Raw genomic sequence first — 20,835 nt, 5'->3', positions numbered from 1 at the left:
ATTGATACCAGTCTAACACTACTGGATTAATTCTAGCTGGTTAATTCTAGGTAACTTCTTTCCCTATTTGTATCTCATTTCACTGACTATGAAACACCTAGCTCTGTTATGTTCAATATATTTTCTAATTTGCTGAGTCCCCCTGTACATATTCAGTCTCTTGACACCATTGGGCTGCTCCCTCACTCAGGAGCCTGCCTTGTAGGGACCTGGTGTTCCCATTGTCCTCATTAGGCAGACTCTGCCCACCACTAGCCTATCTTCCCATCCTTACATGGAACCCAGCTACTGCTGGGCAATTTGAGAATTTAAAAAGACTTTGGAGAGAAGTCGAGTGAGCACTATACAGTGACATTGTATTAAGGAGTTCGTCTTTATGAATTTATTTTTATCACTGAAGCACATTATTCACATTTTTCCTTCATCACATAACTCTAGCTATTGACAAAGGTCCCCTGTGAATGGGGAGGCTATTTAATATTTTAATGTTTCAATCATTGTGTCAGTAGTACTCAGAAAACAAGTGAACTTTTCCTAAATTGTTTTGGCATTAATAGTAATGAGTTAAACCACTACTCTATGTAGTAGTTGAAACCTAAATTGGAAAATGCTATATACCAAGTAAATGCAGCTAATAGCATTTGTGAACTGTTAGAATTTTAAATGCTACATGTACTAGAAAAAGTCATATCAAAGTTCCTAGGTAATATTATCTTGAGAATGCTTTTACTGTTGGAATTGGTGAATATTTCTATTCTAGGAGAAATAAGGATTAACACGTTTTGCATGTGATGTCTCTTCTTACCTGGAGATGTGTGACAAGAAGCTGTGGAAGCTCCAATTTTAGCTGGCCTTTGATTTAATACCCTTTAGAAATAAGGTATTTATTAACTGGGCTTTGTGTTCATTTTTGTTGAACTTCCTCTTAAAGTCAATACATTTTCTTACATTGAGCTTTATGTTAGTCTTGGTAATAATTTCTTGACTCTGATGTTTTACGTTTATTTTATCTAGTGCCCAGGAGTAATTACTGTGCACTCAGTAAATATTTGTTGAATATAAGAATCCCAAGTCACCTGTGCAGATAGTCTTTTGAAAAAACTCCCAAATTCCAAGAGGAAAAAAATTGAGCATTTTTGAAATCTTAATAGCAGAAAATTAAAGCAGACATTTGTAAATATAATAGTTATAATTATAGAATTGTTGTTCAACATATTCTTTGAAAAGTAGCATCCTTTCTTTTTTATGAAGCTTAGCCGTACTTTTGAAAAAGTTTGTTGCTTTATCTAGAAATGCCACTCTTTTTAAAGTGAATGCAAAGGTGACATTTTCCTGGCAGCCTTGGTTAATAAATCATTTTGTAATTCATTCACTCATCTAGCAAGTATTAATTGAGTTCCTAAGAAACATCTGCCATTCCACATTTGTTTAGTGCCTGCTGTATTTTTGGCATTGTATATATAACATGTTGGGAATATAGAAATGAATAAGAGATATTGTCTGCCCTTAAAGAACTTATTTTCATTTGATGTGAACTACTCTGTAGTCTCAGTTCAGTGTTTTAAAAAAAGAAGGTTGAGGGCTGAGTGTAAAATGGAAGATGCATAACCAGAGATTCAGCCACTCTGTCCCTAACATCTTCGATGACATCGTAATGAGATGTTTAGGAAAACTTGATTAAACATTTAATTCCCTTATAGCTATTGAGTTCACTGATTTTGTGGACTTATTTATAAAGAAAGCAAATTCCTTGAATTTACTTATTTATTATAAGTAACAATATTTATTATATTATGATAATAATTTACATTTGTGGAGCAGTTTTACCATTCCTAAGAGTTATTTCCACACACATTTTGTTAGTTAATCTTCAGAACAGTCATACAACTTTGAGACTCAATGTTTCTCCAGTTTCTATTTTTTAGATATGTCTTTGTTATCTTTCATCATCTTCACGAAACTAGGTGTTGATGGTATACTCCGTTTAAATGATAAGATTGCAGTTTACAACAGGAAAAGTATTAAAGCCTTCCCTTAGTGTCCATTGTACCACTGTTGGAAAGAGAACACCTGGTAATTTTTGAGTTCTGAACATTCAGACATTTACCAATATTTATCTAGAGTGTCTAAAAATTACATGTAATTCTTGCATGGTAAAAGGTAAGGAGCTCATGAGAGAAAGTGTGTACTTATTTCTCTTTGATACAACTACTAATATCTACTAATGTCTAGACTTCCCAATTTCAGGGTGTGGCTTTTAGGTGTCCAAATATAGCATGGTGCAGGAACTTAGTCCTGTTAACAGAGACATGCCCCACTGACCACTGTGCAGATGAGGCGCTCACGTGCTGGTTCTGTTCTAAAGATAAGCCTCCCTTGACTGTGCTGAGCAGCTGATCATCTGCAGTCTCACTCAGAACTGTTACCACAAAGTCTATAAACCGCCTGAGTTGAGATTAAGTGTGGAAAGCTTTAAACATTTTCATTTTTTATATTTTAAAAAGTTATTTTTTTTAATGTTTATATTACATTTAGTTAAAGTTGCTTTTCATCGAAGTCCTGCTATGTTGAACCTTTGGTTAGTTGCAGTTTCCCCAGATAAATTGTCTGTCACTGTAAGAACTTCTGAGGCTTTTGTAACTTAAAATTCTTAGTTGAAATTGAATTTGGAGAAGCTGTGAATACTGGTCTGCACCTATATTTTAGAAATTAGTATGTCACATAAACATGCCAGTAATTCAAATATTTTTCAAATGACAAATAATTTTTAGCTTGTGTATCAGAGTAGCTTCAAAATATAGAACTTGTTTTTATTAACCATTTCATATGGCCAGCTTTAAGTATAGTTACTTTTTTAACACTGTTTCTTCTTTCTCCTTCCTGACCCCCTTACCACACCTTTTGTTACTTATAAAGAAGTTTTCATACTTTAATAGAAAGTAGTAAGTGTGTAGTAACTGTACTGTATGTAGCTATATGGTACTGTATTAAAATATCACAAGTTGATTTCTTTGAAATACATTAGTTTCCCAAAAGAAACTGTTAAAGTAATGTTAGTTGCTTTCCTAACATTAAGAACATTACAAATGTTTTTATCATAAATTTAGAAGATAGCAGTTTTTAAAAAGTAATAGGAGATATTAAGAAATGAAATGCAGAGTAAATGTAAATGGTGTGTCTGTTATACACAAGATGTGACACAGCTGACGGTGGCTTTGAAATTTTCTCAGTATGCAGGGGAGGGGAGGAGGAAGTGCATAATGGTTAAGAGTTGGGGCTTTGAAGTTGATGTGGTTTTGAATCCTATCTCCACTGCTTACTTGGTGTGTGAATTTAGACAAGTTACTCATACTCTCTGAGACTCAGCTTCCTGATCTGTAAACCAAGATTATAATATTACTCCTAAAACCTAGTTCATAGGGTTGTTGAAAGGATTTCATGAGATAATTCATGTAAAGCATTTAGCACAGTTCCTGGAACTTGCCAAGTGCTCACAAAATGTTAGGTACTGCTTTATTAACATGTCTCTACATGCACACTAATGCTTTCTAATTAGAAATTAGTTTTCTCCCTCACAGTATTTAGGTGATTTCACAAATCATCTTTGAAGCCTTTTAGGACAGCATGTGCTTAATATTAAATACAACAGATGAAAACTTACATCGTGGTACTTCACTAAGCTGTTTTGTATTTTTAGGCCTGTAACTTAATACGAGTATATGACTAAGTGCACTGGGTGCATTGGTTTTATAAGATGGCCTTCTACAGATGAAATGAGCACGTGAATACATATATGTAAATCCTCTGAAGTTTCTCTTTTGCACTGTTCCTGTCTGTCACATTTGTTTAAGGCAGAGATGGACTGAAAGCACACAAATTCTCATCTCATCCAACTGTCAAACACATGGCTATAAACTGGCACCTTAGCCTCCATTGTAAGTCTCTGTGATCCTCTTTTGGAGTCAGGGATTCTCTTTGAAATGGGATATCATGAAAACAGTACGGTTTGTCTTTCATTCCACTATGGGATAGCAAGTAGGCACAAAAACAAAACAAAACAGCTTCTTTAAGGAAGAAAAAAGTCAGTTATATATTTAGCTAATACTTAAATGGCAACTTTATGCTGGGCTGCTGGAAGCTTACAGTATGGTAGGAACATAAGATGTAATTAAGCAAACTGTTACAAAATAAGGCAGCACATATGATATGCCATTTGGTAGAAATAGTAAGTACTATAGAAATTCAGGGGAGGGAGAGACCACTTTCAGTTGGAGTGTTTCTTCTACTTATAACCTAGTTTGTACAACTGAGCATGTACCTATGCATGGCTCATGAGTCTTTTTTAGAAGGCTGCTTTTGCTGGGTGGCCACAGGAATGCTTGATTCTTTACCTCTCTGTTGCTGGGTATTTATAGCCCTTACTATCTCTTCATTCTCCCCATTACTATAGATTCTACTGCTGTCTCCCCTGAGGCCCAGTTACTGTTTTTCAACTTTTCAAAGTGTTGGTCCAAACTAATTATATGGAGGTGGCATTGACGATAGCAAGTAGGAAGGGCAGGAAAGAGGAAGTGTTTTGGTGTAGAATCAGGAGTCTCATTCCCTATTACAGAAAGAGCCCTTTAGAGAGCAGCAAAGGGGGCATGGAAAGGAGAGTCCTCATAGTGCCTCTGTGTTCCTGTGAAAAATCCATAAATGTGTTCTCCCACACCCCCTCGTCTCCTGGAGATTTGGTTCTCGTCACCATCCTGTCCCCACTCTCCCCTGTCCCACACTACTTGCTTTGCTCCAGAGCCCTGCTCCAGCTCTCAATCCCCTGACTCTTTGAAATCTTACCCTTCAGGCTGTTAGAGCCCCCTTTTCAAGTCCTAGGAGTCAGTCCCATGATGAAGAACTGGTGTAGCTCCATTGGGCTATTGTGTTACTGCCTCCAGGCCTTCAGTAGGCCGTGATGCTTACTTAATGCCTGTAGTGGAATCCTGAATCCATTAACGCAGTTACCCACAGCAGATTGCTCATATGTAATGTTTAACTCTTGAATTACTATTAGTACTGTAGGTCTGGAAGCTTTTTTTCTATGAGAAAATGTGTTTTGAATTTTAATGTTAAATAGTGAGCTCTTCTTTTAAATCAGGAGCCACCTATATTGGCGGTGAACTTGGAGTCAGAAGATTTGAGTTCAGTTGCTAGCTGTGTAACTACATTGTAATTACATGACCTCTCTTGGATAAGGTTCTCTCTATAGACTGTAGAGGTAACAGCTGTCTCTCAGATGTGGTTTGGAGGTGTTAAATGAGAATGTATGTGAAAGTGTGTAGTAAAATGTAAAATCCTGTATCAAAGGAATGTGGCATTATGGTGTTAATAATCACTGTGTTAGGTAAAAGAACAAGTTCCTGCCCTCTGGGAACTCATCATCCAGAGGGTAACACAAGCACGGACAATTACATTAGAGTATGTGATAAATCCTATGGCAGATACAGGTACATGTGATCAGGGGAGCAAGGAAGAGCAACTATAATCTGGAAATGGATAGATAGGGAAAACTTCGTGGAGGAGTGACTTCCTGATCTGAAGGCTAAGGAAGAGCAAGCCTGGCAAAGAAGGAAGAAGGGAAAGCCATTCCAGGTTGAAGGAGTGGCATGGGGGAATATGGCAGATTTAGAAAGCTGCATATATGGTTTCAAGTATGGAGCATAAACTGTCTACTTGTAGTGCCTAATTTGATTATGAGGACCACTTACCTAACTCTAAATAGGTAATGTTATTGTACAATGGTAGACAATTCTAGAAATGGACTTGGTCTGAAACCTGGTTTGACCATTTAGTAATCTGTTTAATCTAATTAAAAACTTCACCTTCATAAACTTATACATTCAGTATGATGATGAAAGTACCTACTTCAAAACTGTTGTTGCAATGGTGGTTTGAAATAAGTTTTGCAAATCTCCTGGTGTTTAATAAACATGTAGTAAATGTTAGGAACAGTTTTGTTGCTGTCCTAAAAGTTCTTAGAGTTACTTTTTCCCTCTCAGTATTCTATAATCTACTGTTCTAGATTAACAGTTTAGCAATATTTTAAACGTTATCTCTTGTTCATTATAACAAAATCATAAAAACAGAATTTGAGTGAATTTGAAAGATGGTCTAGCTCAATTTCATTATTTTGTGTGTGTGTTGAGAAACAGAGTCACAGTTAAAGAATCTGGCTATGATATCACAATGAGTTAGTGACACAGCTGGGACTAGAATCAGGTCTGTTTGAATTCCAGAGTTCTTTCTATTGGTCTTGGAATAAATTGCCAAAAATCACTCAAAGACACCAACCTATGGCACTGGCCACAATTTCTAGCAGAAACAATATAAGTTAACAATGTAGAAACTGACATTTCTGTAGCTTTACAGATAGATTTTAAAAATCTATATTTTTAAAGGAGTATCATATCCTCCTCTGCCTGCCCTCTGGTGGGAATGGTATTTAGCAACAGCACATGTGAAAGAAAGAGCAGTGAGAGGCAGATACTAAGGAACTGGATAATTCTCTTTTTTTAATTTACTTTTTAAAATTGAAGTATAGTTGATTTATGGATAATTCTTAAATGAATAATTCCTTTGCCATCAAAAATTTGTCATACAGACAAATTCCTATTTCTGTTTGAATCTCCTTTCTAAAACATGAAAATAGATTTTCATAATACTTCTCAATTAAACACGCTCTACTTCGTTTATTCAGGAGGATCCAATAGATAATTTGTTTAGTGCCTTTTGTGTACCAAGTGCTAGGGCTAGAATGGTGAGCAAGAAACTCATGCTTTAGTGGTTATAAACAGATGTTGAAACAATAATCATACAAATAAATAATTATAATTAGTTAAACGCTATGCCTAAAAGTACAGAGTGATACATGATCATATAGTAATGTTTGAGGAGGCTCCCCTGAGGAATTAAAGCTTTAACTGCAACATGAAGGCTCAACAAAGTAAACAAGCAAAGATGAGTCAGAGGGATAGAGAAAGGGAAAGAGGAAACAGCATGTGCAAAGGCCCTGAGGAAGGACATAGTATTACCTGTCCTAAGAATTGAAAGACAATTTACTGTAATTGGAGCAGAGAAAGCTAATATAAAATACAGCTCCTGCTCTTGAGAAGTGAAGGTATTTACTAGGCATCACCGAAGAAACCAAATAGCACAAGAAGAAGAAATTAAACCCCCCCCCCCCCACCAAAGTAAAATGTGTGCTCTATGTTAGAATTTTGGAGTTTTACAGATTCCGTGAAAAGAAAATTACTTTAGAACCACTATAATATTCTATTTATTAGACGGAGTAATACTAGGATTTGTGTACTTTTAAACATGTATTATTTTTCATTTGATTTTTCTTCTTTTCTATCTTTTCTTTCTACTACCAGGGTCTAAAACTTTTTCACCTTCGTCCTGGTATAATTAGAATTTTCTGTATTTTCTATATTTCAAAATTGAAAATATTTCCAGAATCTATTTCTGGTTGTTGAGAAAATCATAAGTAACAAATTGTAATTTACTATTTTCTGCTTCTATTTCGAAACAAAAGGTAATTCTACTGGGATTATGTTACTGCTTGTGAATTAAATAGTCCCTCAATTCCCATTTTTGAAATGGGAAAGTTTGGTGGGGAAAAAAATCCACTGTAAATGTGCTTTTGCTGTTCATTGGGAATTGAGGGACTATTTTGATGTACTGGAGTGTTTAGATCAGGGACTTTTGCTTTTGATCAGCTGAACAGCCATAGAAATGACAGAGAGAATCTTATCCTGTTTTCTTGGCTGAGGTTTTTGTGTGGGTGTGTGAGGTGCAGCTGCACCGTTGGTTTCTTGGCAGTCAAGGCAAGGCAATTCTCAATGCAGTTCATCTTGGATAGGAAGAAACTTAAGATAAAAAGGCTACTTTGCATGTATTAAATTCAGTGGAAAGCACCCAGGGCCTGAACCTTTGTCTGATATTTATTCTAAGTTATCTGGCTAAACGGATACAGCAGCCTCAGGCACATGCCCAAGCTTATGGCAGGAACACATGAAAGAGAGCTCATTAAAAAAATAGTCAAAGCTTTGTCTCAGTATAAAATTATCAAATATCATATGTAACTTAAAAATTAATTTTTGTTAATTTTCTGTTTATGATTTAGTTAAGCTTTTCCTCTAAAGAACACTTAATGAAAAAGGAACATTGCTAACATAATCAGAAAGATCTTATCTCAGATTTATCACAGATGGATTCCCATCTCTGCTTTTATTGCTCATTTGTTTTCTTCACTCTACTTTGGCCTTTTCTGTGATCTATAAGCATTTTGTTTCTCCACACCCTCAGATGAAATGCAGACGAACATGGAGCTCTTTTTTCAAGCACATTTGCATCCTTTCCTTTGGATAAACTTATTGTTCTTCCTACTCTTCAAGTATCAACAGAAATGTCTGAGTTGCTTCCAGTGTTTAACTGCTTGCTTATATCTCTACTATTATTTAATATTATTGCTCTTAGAGTAGTGCAGAATCAGGTCCTGAGGTCAGTTGGCCTGGGTTCAGATCCAGTTCGGCTACTCCTATCTTGGTCCCGTTAACTTCTCAGTTTCTCATCTCCAAAATGGAGATAATCATGTTAGTGCCTCATAAGTTTTTTTTTTTTTTTTTAAAGGTTTAAAGGGAAAAATGCATTAAAGGGCTTAACTCAAAATAAGTGTCTAGGAGAAGAGACATTAGCTATTCTTTTCTTCATGATTTAGAACCAATCTTCTAGAATCCATTAACAGCTATCTTCAACTCTTCTGGGTGATTTCATTTAGTCTAAAGACCATCTATATGCCCATGACTTCTAATTTATATCTCTGTTCCTTACCTCACTCTTGCCCAAGCTTGAGGTTTGTATATCTGACTGGTATGTATATCGGCACTTAAATATCTAATACATACTTCAAACATAACATGTCTAAAAATAGAACTTTCGATCTCTATCACCTGCCCCTACTTGCCTCCCCAGTTTGTTCCTCCTCATTCTTTCCTATCTCAGTTAGTGGCAGCACTCTCCGTACTTTTTTTTGGCTTTCCTCTAGCTATCAGACCCCATCCATTTCATCAGAACATCTGAAAGCATTTTCCCCAGAATATGTCCTGAATCTGACCACTTGTCACCATATCCTCTACTAGCACGTTAGTCCAAGGGAATATAACCCCTTTTGCTTGGACAGTTGTGGAAGGAATGGTCTCCTTATTCCTCTCTGTTTTCAGTCTTGTCTCCCACAATTCATTCTTCACATTGGATAGTGATATTTTAAAAACATAGATTATTTACCTCTCCTTCTTCTTATTGAAATTAGAAAAATATCCAGAATTTTTGAAAGTATTTTTTGACCTGGCCCCTCTGACTACTTTCTTTCCCTCAAACACAGCTAGTTCATTCCTTATCTTAAGGTTTTTACACCATCTTTCTCCTTTGTCTGGATTATTTTTTCTCCTAGATCATCACAATGTTGACTCCTTGCAATTTTTAGGTCTTAATTCAGGTAACAGCTCCTCAGAGAGACTTTACCCTGCCATCTTTTCTCTCTTAATAGCTGATCACTATCTGAAATTTCCTCCTCTTTTCTTACTCCTTTTGTTAATTGCCCCTCCCAACTCCCAAAAGAATTTGTTTTATGAGAGTAAGGACTTTATCCATCTTCTTTACTGCCATATTCCCAGTGCTTAGAATGGAACCTGATACTCAGGTTTACAGTATTATATGGATGGATGGCTAAATGAAAGAATGATTGAATAAATATATATCTGGTAAGTTTACAACCAGGGAAATAGTGGATTATTTCGTCCTGTTCAAACTTTGCATAGATGCTTGTTTTAGAATTAAGCATGTTAATATTTTGTTATCTTTTCCTTTATGTGTGTTCTCTGTTCTAGATTGTAAGCCCTTAAGGGTAGGAGGTATGTCTCCATTGTTTTTAGCTTTTCATAGAATGCTACATATTATTGTAGTACTTATTATTGATTGAATTGAATTGAAAATTCAGTCTAACATCTTTATTTCCAATTAAGTTATAGTATTGTTATACATATGTGTATGTATATAAATATATATATAATTTATATAAATTCTGAAAGCAGATGTGTTTAAAATATTCCTTCTCTTTTCATCTTTTGCAGTTCATAATTGGACCCTTGAGGACACGCTTCAGTGGTTGATAGAATTTGTTGAACTACCCCAATATGAGAAGAATTTTAGAGACAATAATGTCAAAGGAACAACGCTTCCCAGGTGGGTCTTTATTATTCAAATGTATTTTTTGTACTCCTGGAGAATAATGTTACTTTTCAAAGCAAAATCTACAAGTTACTTCTGTGGCTCAGTGCTCAAAGAAAATATTATAAATATATCCATTCTTTGATATCTGTACAGTGTGAATTTGCAAGCTTTAACCAATTTTTCTTGCCTAAATAATCTGGCCTTTTAAAATATTTATTCCTAAGGAAAGTAATTTTGAAAATTAGAAGGTAGGTCAACTACATCTTTTTTAGATAACATCAAAGGGCCAACCTCTGTGGAGCAGCTAAGCCTGCTATCTGCAACTACTGAGCCAGCGTGCTGCAACTACTGAAGCCAACACGCCTAGAGCCCATGTTCCACAACAGGAGAAGCCACCGCGATGAGAAGCCCGTGCATCGCAATGAAGAGTAGCCCCCACTCGCTGCAACTAGAGAAAGCCCATGCACAGCAACGAAGACCCAATGCAGCCAAAAAAAAAAACAATAGAAAAACCCCAAAAAACAAAGGGCCAACCTCTGACCCCGTTGTAAATGTGACAAAAGCTTATTCATTTGATATGGGTCCACCTTTATGAAAAGACCTATTTGAATGGATTAATGTACAGATCCTTAGTCTTAATTGGTATTCTTTTAATAACAACACTTAATTTTAGTGACCATATGTTAAACCTCAAAAAAATGAAGTTTAATAAATAAACTGTAAATAATAACAACCATTTTTGAATGTATATTACATAGAGGTACTGTATATTATCTCATATAAGCTTCATGGTTAAAATGAAGTACAGTGTATTATTATCCCCATTTTACAGATTGAAAAAACCAAGTCAGAGAGAAGTTAAATATTTTGCCCAAGGTAGCATTTGAACACAGATAGATCTGATACCAAAGTATAGGATGCCAATTTATTCCTTAGGTGTCTGGAATTAATTGTCACTACTTTTCTAAATTATGTTTTAAAAATTCCATTAGTTAACCTAATAATCGTTAAAGATTTAAATGTTAAAATTTGCATAATTCCACTGGAACTTGACCCTTATGAGATTGCTTATGTTCCATTCCAACCTAGATTGTTTCTTGTACCAAAAAAAATCTCTAATAATGCTATCTAATTATTATATGCATATTTTATTTCTAATCAATTTACTTATACATCCTATTTAAATAAGAGGCATTTGTTGCTTTGAAGTTTGTATTTTGGATCAAGTTGAAAGTTTTCATATCTTCTTAAATGTATTCTGAAAATCAACATCAGTATTTCTGATTTTACTGTGCACATGACTAAAATGATGAAATTATGGAGTTAAGAGTCAAATCAACAAGTGCATATTAAGTGTCTTGTATGTTCATGGTGCAACTAGATGCTGAAAAGAAGGAAAAAAAATAAAATAGAGTTCTTGCTTTTAAATAAGACAAGTTTCTAAGTTAAAACAAAACAGGATAGTAGAGCATTGATGGGATTAGGGTTTTTCAAGTTGTTTATGTTACCCTGGAACATATAGAATTTTTCTTATCCTGTCTTTTGGGAAGTTTCTTTATATAACAACAACATGAAATAAAATAGGCTGCTTGATTTTGTTTGTTTTTTTGAGCTGCATTGGGTCTTCGTTGCTGCACGTGGCCTTTCTCTAGTTGTGGCAAGCGGGGGCTACTTTTCGTTGAGGTGCATGGGCTTCTCATTGTGGTGGCTTCTCTTGTTACGGAGCACAGGCTCTAGGTGCGCGTGCTTTAGCAGCTGTGGCTCGCGGGCTTTAGCAGTTGTGGCTCACAGGCTCTAGAGTGCAGGCTCAGTAGTTGTGGCGCACGGGCTTAGTTGCTCCGTGGCATGTGGGATCTTCCCGGACTAGGGATAGAGCCCATGTCCCCTGCATTGGCAGGCAGATTCTTAACCACTGCACCACCAGGGAAGTCCCAGGCTGCTTGATGTTTTGACCATAAATGTTATAGCCACTTTTTTCTTTTGGTTAAGTAAAGGTTATCAGAGATAACCTCAAATTCTGGTAGAATTGTTGAGATAACATCACACACTTAATCAAGATCAGTTTTTTAAAAATAGTGAACACGTTACTACAGAAGAAAAGCTTATAAATGTGGAAGTTCGGCTTTCAGGTCAGCCCACTGGAGGCTTTTTGAATGGAGGGGAAAGGAAAACTGGAATAGCCTTCATCAAGCCCCTTTTATATGGTAATAGAAATTAGATGAGTCCATTTAAAAGCTTAACTTTTATATGGTAATAGAAATTAACTTCACAACTTTTGAACTTAAACTTTTTTGTAGGGTAACTGTAGATATAAGAGCTATTTATAAGAATGTATAAGAAAATGTATTACACATTCCAGATGTACACATACCTACAATAATTCATTATTTTGTTTCCTTTCTGTGGCATTAAAATATTGTTACATCTGCAGTAGGTAGGTAAAATTATGTTAGTTTTATGTCATGGTTATCTTTAAGCCTTTTATTGTATTTTCTATATTCTGTAATTCTTGTTACCAGAGCTTATACTAAGGCTCTCTTCACCTGACACATGCCTCCTCATTCCTTTCAGACCTGTGTGAACTTTCCTGACATCCTCACCCACTCAGGTAGAATTGCTTCCACCTCTGGGCTCATATAGAACTTTGCATAAAATTCTGTTTTATAGTTTCCTTTTTACTACATCTCATTGTCTGTCTTAAATTTAGTCTACCGATAGTATTGCTATTCATTCATGCATCCATCCATGCATTCATTCATCTGTTATATAAACATTTATCAAGCATCTACTTTTGCCAAGCACCATGCTAGGTTTGGGGATAAAGAGATGAGGCATAGTTTGCCTTCAAGCACTTTGATAAGTGTCATATTGAAGATGTAACAGGAGCATACACAAAAGGTTACCTGCAGAGATGATGAGGGAAGGCATTTTCTATAGGGCAAGTTAGAGTTCTTTACTCTCTGAAGTTTTGTAGAAACCTCATCGGATTTCTGTAACCTGAAATCTTCCTAAATAAAATGTAGTGGTTCAGAGTACAGTCATTGGGATCATACACATTTGGGTTTGAATCCCTGCCTTACTTCTTACTAATTAGTAACCTTGGGCAAGTTACTCAGCCTCGCAGTACCTTAGTTTACTCATCTATAAAATGGCAATTTTACACATATTATAGGTTCTTTGAGTTCTAAAAACCCTTGGCACAGCACCCAGCACGTAGTACATGCTTGTTGTAATCGTCATTGTTATTAACAATTTTATTATTATTATTACACTTTGTATCGTAAGATCCTTCTTGGCATCATAGTTGGTTGATAAGAAATCGTGACAACTGGGATACTTGGATTTGAAGTCCAAAACGGAGTGATTTTATTTCCTTATTTCACCTCTGCCTTTTGGCACCCTGCATACTTTCTTCATTGCTAATGAAATGGTTCAATACTTCTTACTACATCAGTCCCTCAGTTTACTCCCCCAGCCAGTGATGACTTTTTACTTCCCATTTATGACTTCAGTGGACTTTGCTTAAATAGTTTAAATATTAGAATGTAAAGGTATAGCTGTTTTAAAAGATATTTATAAAGAAAAGCAATATGATCTAAATTGAGGATGATTTTTAAAAGTCTGCTATGTTCAGTAAATTACTTACAATTTTCTTGTTTATGAAATGATAGTAAAATGGCAGAGGTAATGAATGATTATAAAATATTTTGAATTTGATAAATAAATCATATTAAGTTATAGCATAAAGTAACCATAGAAAACAAAAACATCAATATAGCAACTAAATTATTAACATACAGGAGTGTTTGCACTGCTGAGTTTTCACTGAAAAGGTTTTCGATACATGTTAATAAAGTGTTAAATTGCACATGGATGAGCTCTTAAAGTAATCATCACTAATATGTATAGTGTTAAATATGTTGCTGAAATATTTAAATTTACATACTAGTAATATTTTTAATATATGTGTATTTTTTAAATGAACAGGATAGCAGTGCATGAACCTTCATTTATGATCTCTCAGTTGAAAATCAGTGATCGGAGTCACAGACAGAAACTTCAGCTCAAGGCGCTGGATGTGGTTTTGTTCGGACCTCTAACGCGTTAGTATTCTCTCTCCCAAAATATGGTGCGAAAGAATAATCAGATCATCCATTGTTGTTTAAAGAAGGAAAAAGTAAGAAAGGTGGTAGACCAAGAAGAATCCTCTGTTAGCTATGAAAGAAATGTAATACTATCTTAAAAGATTTGTAGGGTGAGATTTTCTGTCATTGAAATACGGAGTGTGGAATTTTCAAAGCTGGTTACTGATGTAGAAAGTTGTAAAAACTATATGTTAGTTGATAATTTAGAATTAAATTTCTAGATTTAAAGCTCTTGACAGCAGTTTTAATGTTGATGTTATTATAGCTGGATATTCACTGAAGAGTCCTTAAAAAAAAGGTGCAATCTAACCATCTTGATAACATGAAGTAATAAATCCTAAGTTGACTTTATTAATTACCAGGAAAAGGATTTTTAAGATACAGATCAAAAACAGAGGCCCTAGAGGTCTGCTTGAAACTGTACAAAGTAACAGACTATTCTGGCAGAAGTACAAGGTGGAGAATGTTACTTGATTGTTCTAAAGAAGAACATTTAAGAAATCGCTTTGTCATATTTGTAAGGGAAGTGAACCTTGTTCTTCTTTACCTTGAGAGGAATACTTTCTTCCTAGAAGGGAAGTTTAATATGTTTACTTCATTTAATTTCAAATTTCAGAAAGCTTTGCGGGAAAAATGTTTGAAGAGTACACATTTTAGAGGAATTATATTTTATTTTTCAGAAGGTAAAAAGGGATAACAAAATTAATCCAAGAAAAATGGCTTTTACAAATTATAAATTAAGAAACTAATGTTAATTTTACCTCAGTTCTTGAAGTTAAGAGACTTGCAGGTTTCTATGATACCATGTTGGGGGTGCCCCTGCTAATAAAGGGTTACTGGAGTGGTTGGATGGATTCCATGACTTTACTGGTGGTTCTTTTTTGGCTCAGGCTAAAAGGGCAGCTGGTGAAACAGCTGGAACTCCCCTTTGTGAGAGTTGGTGGAAATTACAAACCCTATGAAATAGAACACTATTGAAATGCCAAGCATTCCATAAAGATGATACCCTTTCTAACCTTTTCCTTATCCTAAGTTTTCAACTGAATCTATTGGAGGTTGTCTTCTGTGAGATTCGATCTAGTTTTTTCATGTGAATGATTGGTGAAAATAGGAATTAAACTATAGAATTTGTCTCTATATACAAACTGGTCAGGAATATTTATATTTTATTAATCCAAGAACAAACCACTCTCTAAGCCAAACAGTATTATCATTTGAAAAGAAACCAAACTAGTCTCAAAGAATGTTGAAAACAAATGTTTTAATAACAAACCAGTTTAGAAGTTAATGATGCATTACCTTTTTAATGTGTTTGTCTTAGAATTATTATTTGAGTGAATGAGCCCTACAGTTGGAACACCCACATTAGATTTATAAAAAATTAGCAGTGTCAAGTGAACAGAAATACATTTTAAAGGAGTTTTCACTGAAATCTCTTCCAGTTTGTGGCACTTATTGTGCAGTTGAGACTTGTCCATCTGTTTATTGTCATTCCTGGTGATTCTAGTTCAGCCTAAACAAGGCTTGTGTTTGGACTAGAGCCTAAGCTGAACCTCTCAGTCTGAGGCAGAATAAAAATAAATCCTTTTGAGACTTTAGCCTTCTGCCAAAGAGTGAATAGTGAACCTCTTTCACTATAGGTGAGGGCGTGCACTCTTGAAATATGAAACACTGAGGGTCTATGGCATAGAACATGCTGTTTATCACACTATGTAAACGTATACGAACGCTAGGCTTGTAAGCATGAAAACTTTTCATTTCTATAGAGCTCTTCATCTCATCAAACATGCAGAGTATCTCCTTGCTTCTGGAGGTGTGGGCAGTTCGGCAGTTTTTCACTGAAAAACTGTATCTCTTTTCAACAAATAACATGTTATATTGTATTAGTTATCATGTCTCCCCCCACTGAGCCTCCACACTCAGAGATCAACTAGGAAATTATTTGACTAGCGGTTGCTGTGGTTTGTATTACTGAGGACAGTAGGCCTGGCTCCTGGCTCCTGGCTCCTGGCTCCTGACTTTAGAAAAAATGTCGGGGGTTACTGTCACGCTTGGTGTGCCACAGGGGAAGGCGATCCCGATGTTTCCCTCTAGTAACCCAGATCTCTCTGGCAGATAACCACCTAAAACGTTACTAGTTAAGATCATTTAACCCATGGTTTCTCAACCTTGCCACTATTGACACCCCGGGCTGGATAATTCCTAGATGATTCTTTGTTACCGCCAGACTGGGGGCAGGAAAGAGACTGTCTTATGCATTATTGGATGTTTGGGAACATCCCTGGCCTTCATCTGCTAGATACCCATAACAGACACCCTTACTTCCACCTTCCAAATTATGACAAGCAAAAATTGTCAGATGTGTGCTGGAGGGAATATCACTCTTGGTTGAGAATCACTAATTAATCTCATTACATGGCTGTGTGCTTGGGAAATTGCTTTTTGGTGAATGATTAGGATTTCAGTTTGTGTATCAAAGCATGACCCCTGCCTAACTTGTCTGAAGGAAGGGAGCTGGTAATGGTGATACTCTTCATGACTCCTTTCACCCCACAGAGGACCATCCTCTCTGTGTGATTGGAGATACTGTTGCTTCTTCAGAGCTCCCCAGGAATTCCGTCACTAGCTCCTGTAGCAGCAGGGACATGGTGCATCCCTGTGGGTTTATCACTGCCCTCCTGTAGGTCTAGTATATCAGGTAGTTATAATAAGCACATTGATTATTTGAGGAGAACTTGTGTATGGGAGGGACATCTTCATATTTTGTTTTGTTTTTAGATACCTGCTATTTTTTAAAATAAGTGGCTGTGTGTACTGAGATTCTGTGATACTCAAAGATTAACTTGACCATCTGTAACTCTCTTCGTAGGCCCTCCTCATAACTGGATGAAGGATTTTATCCTCACAGTTTCTATAGTAATTGGTGTTGGCGGGTGCTGGTTTGCTTACACGCAGAATAGGACATCAAAAGAACATGTTGCAAAAATGATGAAAGACTTAGAGAGTCTACAAACTGCAGAGCAAAGTCTCATGGACTTACAAGAGAGGTGAGTAGGTAAAAAAGACTATAAAACTGTGGGAAGATACAGTTTGTGAATATGTAATATGGGCATATGCTTACCATTTATATTTAGGTTGGTACATACATCAGGAGTTCCATTTCATGTTTTTAGAAAAGTATCATATTGTCATAATCACAACTTTATTATAAAGGTATGCACTAGGGCATAAATGGGCAGAAGACCAGTGGAAATAAAGCAAATATAGGTAGAATTATAAGTGAAGTTAAATTTTATTTTTAACATGATTTAAATAATTATGAATTTCTTAAAAGCTTCTTCCTGAAGAGTGTTTCCCTTCTATATCCTGTATTTTTAGCTCAAGATAAATCAAAATAGCTATATACTAGGCTACCTGATGTTTTTGTTGTCCAAATTTAAGATTAATAGAAAATGCTGTGAATTCTGATTGAAACATGTATCCTATTGCTTGATACGTATTTATTCTTCATTAAGATAATGAAATTTTGGAAACTTTGGTGAGGAATTTTCATTTTTATTGTTCTGTAAGGCTTGAAAAGGCACAGGAAGAAAACAGAAATGTTGCTGTAGAAAAGCAAAATCTAGAGCGCAAAATGATGGATGAAATCAATTACGCAAAGGAAGAGGCTTGTCGGCTGAGAGAGCTAAGGGAGGGAGCTGAATGTGAATTGAGTAGACGTCAGTATGCAGAGCAGGAATTGGAACAGGTATTTATGTTTTAAAAAAGTATTTGTGAGGATATTTGTGTTGCTACCCTGAGGAGTTTTTTGGGTTTCATTCAATCTCCTACATTTAGTTCCATCATATGCTCTTCCTTAGTTAATAAAAGAGTCATCTGTCTATATTGTTAGCATTGGTCAAAGTTCATATAGCAAAAAACAAAGTACCAACTAAAAGAAAAAGTTACCCTCATGTTCACTCATTCATGAAGTCCTATCCCATGCCATGTTAATTGTCTTGAGTGAATCGAAGATGTTTATTTAACAACTGTAGTATATTTCAGTTTCTGACTGTAACCTAGTAAAGTATATCTACTATTAAAGTTCTCTGCAAATGTTAAGAATCTCTATTAAACATCCATTTGAATCCTGTTAAATGGCTTTAGAACATAATCTGCTACAAATTCTGAAGTTGTTCAAAAGGTGTCCTTTTCAATATCTGCTTCTACTATGCATTTACTCAGGATGGAGTTCAGGCATTGCACAATCCTTCAGAAAAGGCGAGGAGGTCCTGGGAGAATTTAATTATAGGCAGATGTATTAGTTTTATAATTCTGCTGTTAAAAATTACCACAAACTTAGGGGCTTAAAACAACACACATTTATTATCTTAGAGTTCCTGAAGTCAGAGTTTAAAATAGGCCTACAGGGCTGCATTCCTTCTGGAGGCTCTAGGGGAGGATCTGTTTCCTTGCCTTTTCCAACTTCTAGAGGCTGCCTACACTTCTTGGCTCATGGCCCCTTCCTTCATCTTCAAAGCATGTCACTCCAACCTCTGCTTCCGTGGTCTCATCTCCTTCTTCTGACTTTGACCTTTTCTTTACTGATAAAGAAGTTGAGGAACAAAATGAGGACAAGAAAACTTGTTCAAGTTTAGAGAGTGACTCGGTTGTAAAGCAGGGCCAGGAACCTAGGTATTCTGCCTCCCACTTTGCTTTATGCACTGTTGTCTTCTCAATCAAGTGCTAAGTAAGAATTATGTAATGGATGAGTTTCAGTTTCAATTCAGGAGGAAATGTTCAGGGTGCATTACTAATTCCTTCAAGATTGTCATTTTGGTAGGAGTTGTCTGACTGAATGCAGCTATCTCTTTTGTTAACAGTTAACTGTTCTTTCTCTCATACCCCGGATACCTGTCTTTTGGGTCTTTTCCCTTTAAGGGGTTTGTTCTCTTAAGTTGACTCCTAGACCTATTTTGCAGTCTGGTCCTATTTACCTGGCAGACCTTGTCTATATAGAATGTAGTAAAGAACCAGGGAGTTAACAAAAAAGGCTTAGCCAAATTATACTGTGTCCAAGAATTAGATATTATGTCCTTTACTCCTGTGAGAACTCTGTGCCTGTTCCCACCGAGACTTCAACTCTTGGTTGTTCCCAGTCAGTACTAAATAAATTAAAAAGCTTGTTAGCTGTTTTTCTGAACTTTGCAGGTGAGAAAGAACAAATCAGAAAGCAATAGTGGGGATTCTTCTATAGAGACATAAACTGGTAGCAGTATTTTACAGGAAACTGCCTGTAAAATTTCACAGTACGGAAAAAAGACACAATATAAAGAAGGACCCCAAAATCAGAAATATTCTCGTCTGGGGTTTGGGGCATAGAGACCTTGCATACCTTAGTAGACCCTAAGATTACTATGGTACTACGTCGCAGCACAAACGTAATAATCCTAATGAGATCCTGAGTCAGTAAGAGGTGGTTTAAAGGAGAGAACTGGGTATTTAAAAAGAACTCTGTCCAACATGATTACAATAATAAGAAACACAATTTTATGAGTGCTTACTCTGTGCCAGAACTTTATGCTGTGCACGTCACTGCAAAATTTTAATCCTCACTATACATAGACATTATTCTGATTTACAGATGACATGTGTACAGGTTAAATAACTTGCCTTAGGTCACACAGCTATTATGTGGCAAAAGGCAAGATTATGTGTTTTATTCCAAAGTCCGTGTTTTCCCATACTGCTATTAAAAGCTTTGTTTATAAAAGTAAGTTTAAGTGGGAAATTAATTTACATATAATGTCACATAATCCACAATTCCACATAGTTTGAAGCATTACTGTATCTTGTCGGGTGGGTAATCAACTTCTCAAAGTTAGAAGGCAGGAAGACCTGGTACATATTTTGTATAATGTTATTTTCTGTTAAACAAAAGCTTTTGGGTGAATAATAGTACTGCTTTATATTTTGTGTGGTTTAAATACTTTGCACATAAATTATCTTGTTCTTAAAGTCTCAAGAAGCCTAAAGTTAGGGCAAGTCATAGTACCTCTGTTGTACCTGCAACAATAAGTCTCCGAAAGTAAAGAACTTGCTGAAGGAAACAGAGGTAATAAATCATAAAGTTGGTCCAGAAACCAGGTTTTCAGATATTTAGACTTTCTTCTGTGATGTCATGTTTTCACTTGTTGCTGTTTTATTCCTAAGACACAAAAATTATATAAATAAGTATTGTATTTTTAAACAACTTAATAATTCATCATTTGTAAAACCTATTAATTACTCAATTTTCACCACATCTATTTCCCTGTAAATAACAATGTTAATTTAGACTGAGGGTTGGAATTCAGATCAAGTGATAAACTTAAGAATAATGGCAGAGAAAATAGTTGCTGTTGTTGGAAGGTCAGAATTTCCAAAATTTTGAGACATTATTTGA

At 35.7% G+C, this 20,835-nt stretch overlaps 1 protein-coding gene across 1 annotated transcript in view; it reads left to right on the top strand.

The window, feature by feature from the left end:
- The window catches only part of STIM2 (stromal interaction molecule 2), a 170,434-nt gene that overhangs the window by 126,819 nt on the left and 22,780 nt on the right, over positions 1-20,835 (top strand). Inside the window, exons 4-7 of the mRNA XM_057547393.1 lie at positions 10,167-10,278; positions 14,254-14,369; positions 17,281-17,458; positions 17,982-18,159. Coding sequence (XP_057403376.1) covers positions 10,167-10,278; positions 14,254-14,369; positions 17,281-17,458; positions 17,982-18,159 — 584 coding nt within the window. The remainder of the gene's footprint in view (positions 1-10,166; positions 10,279-14,253; positions 14,370-17,280; positions 17,459-17,981; positions 18,160-20,835) is intronic.

The sequence above is a fragment of the Balaenoptera acutorostrata genome, chromosome 5, assembly GCF_949987535.1.
Source record: "Balaenoptera acutorostrata chromosome 5, mBalAcu1.1, whole genome shotgun sequence".
NCBI lineage: Eukaryota > Metazoa > Chordata > Mammalia > Artiodactyla > Balaenopteridae > Balaenoptera > Balaenoptera acutorostrata.
Note: the sequence above shows the minus strand (reverse complement) of the source record. Positions and strands in the feature narration are given on the sequence as shown.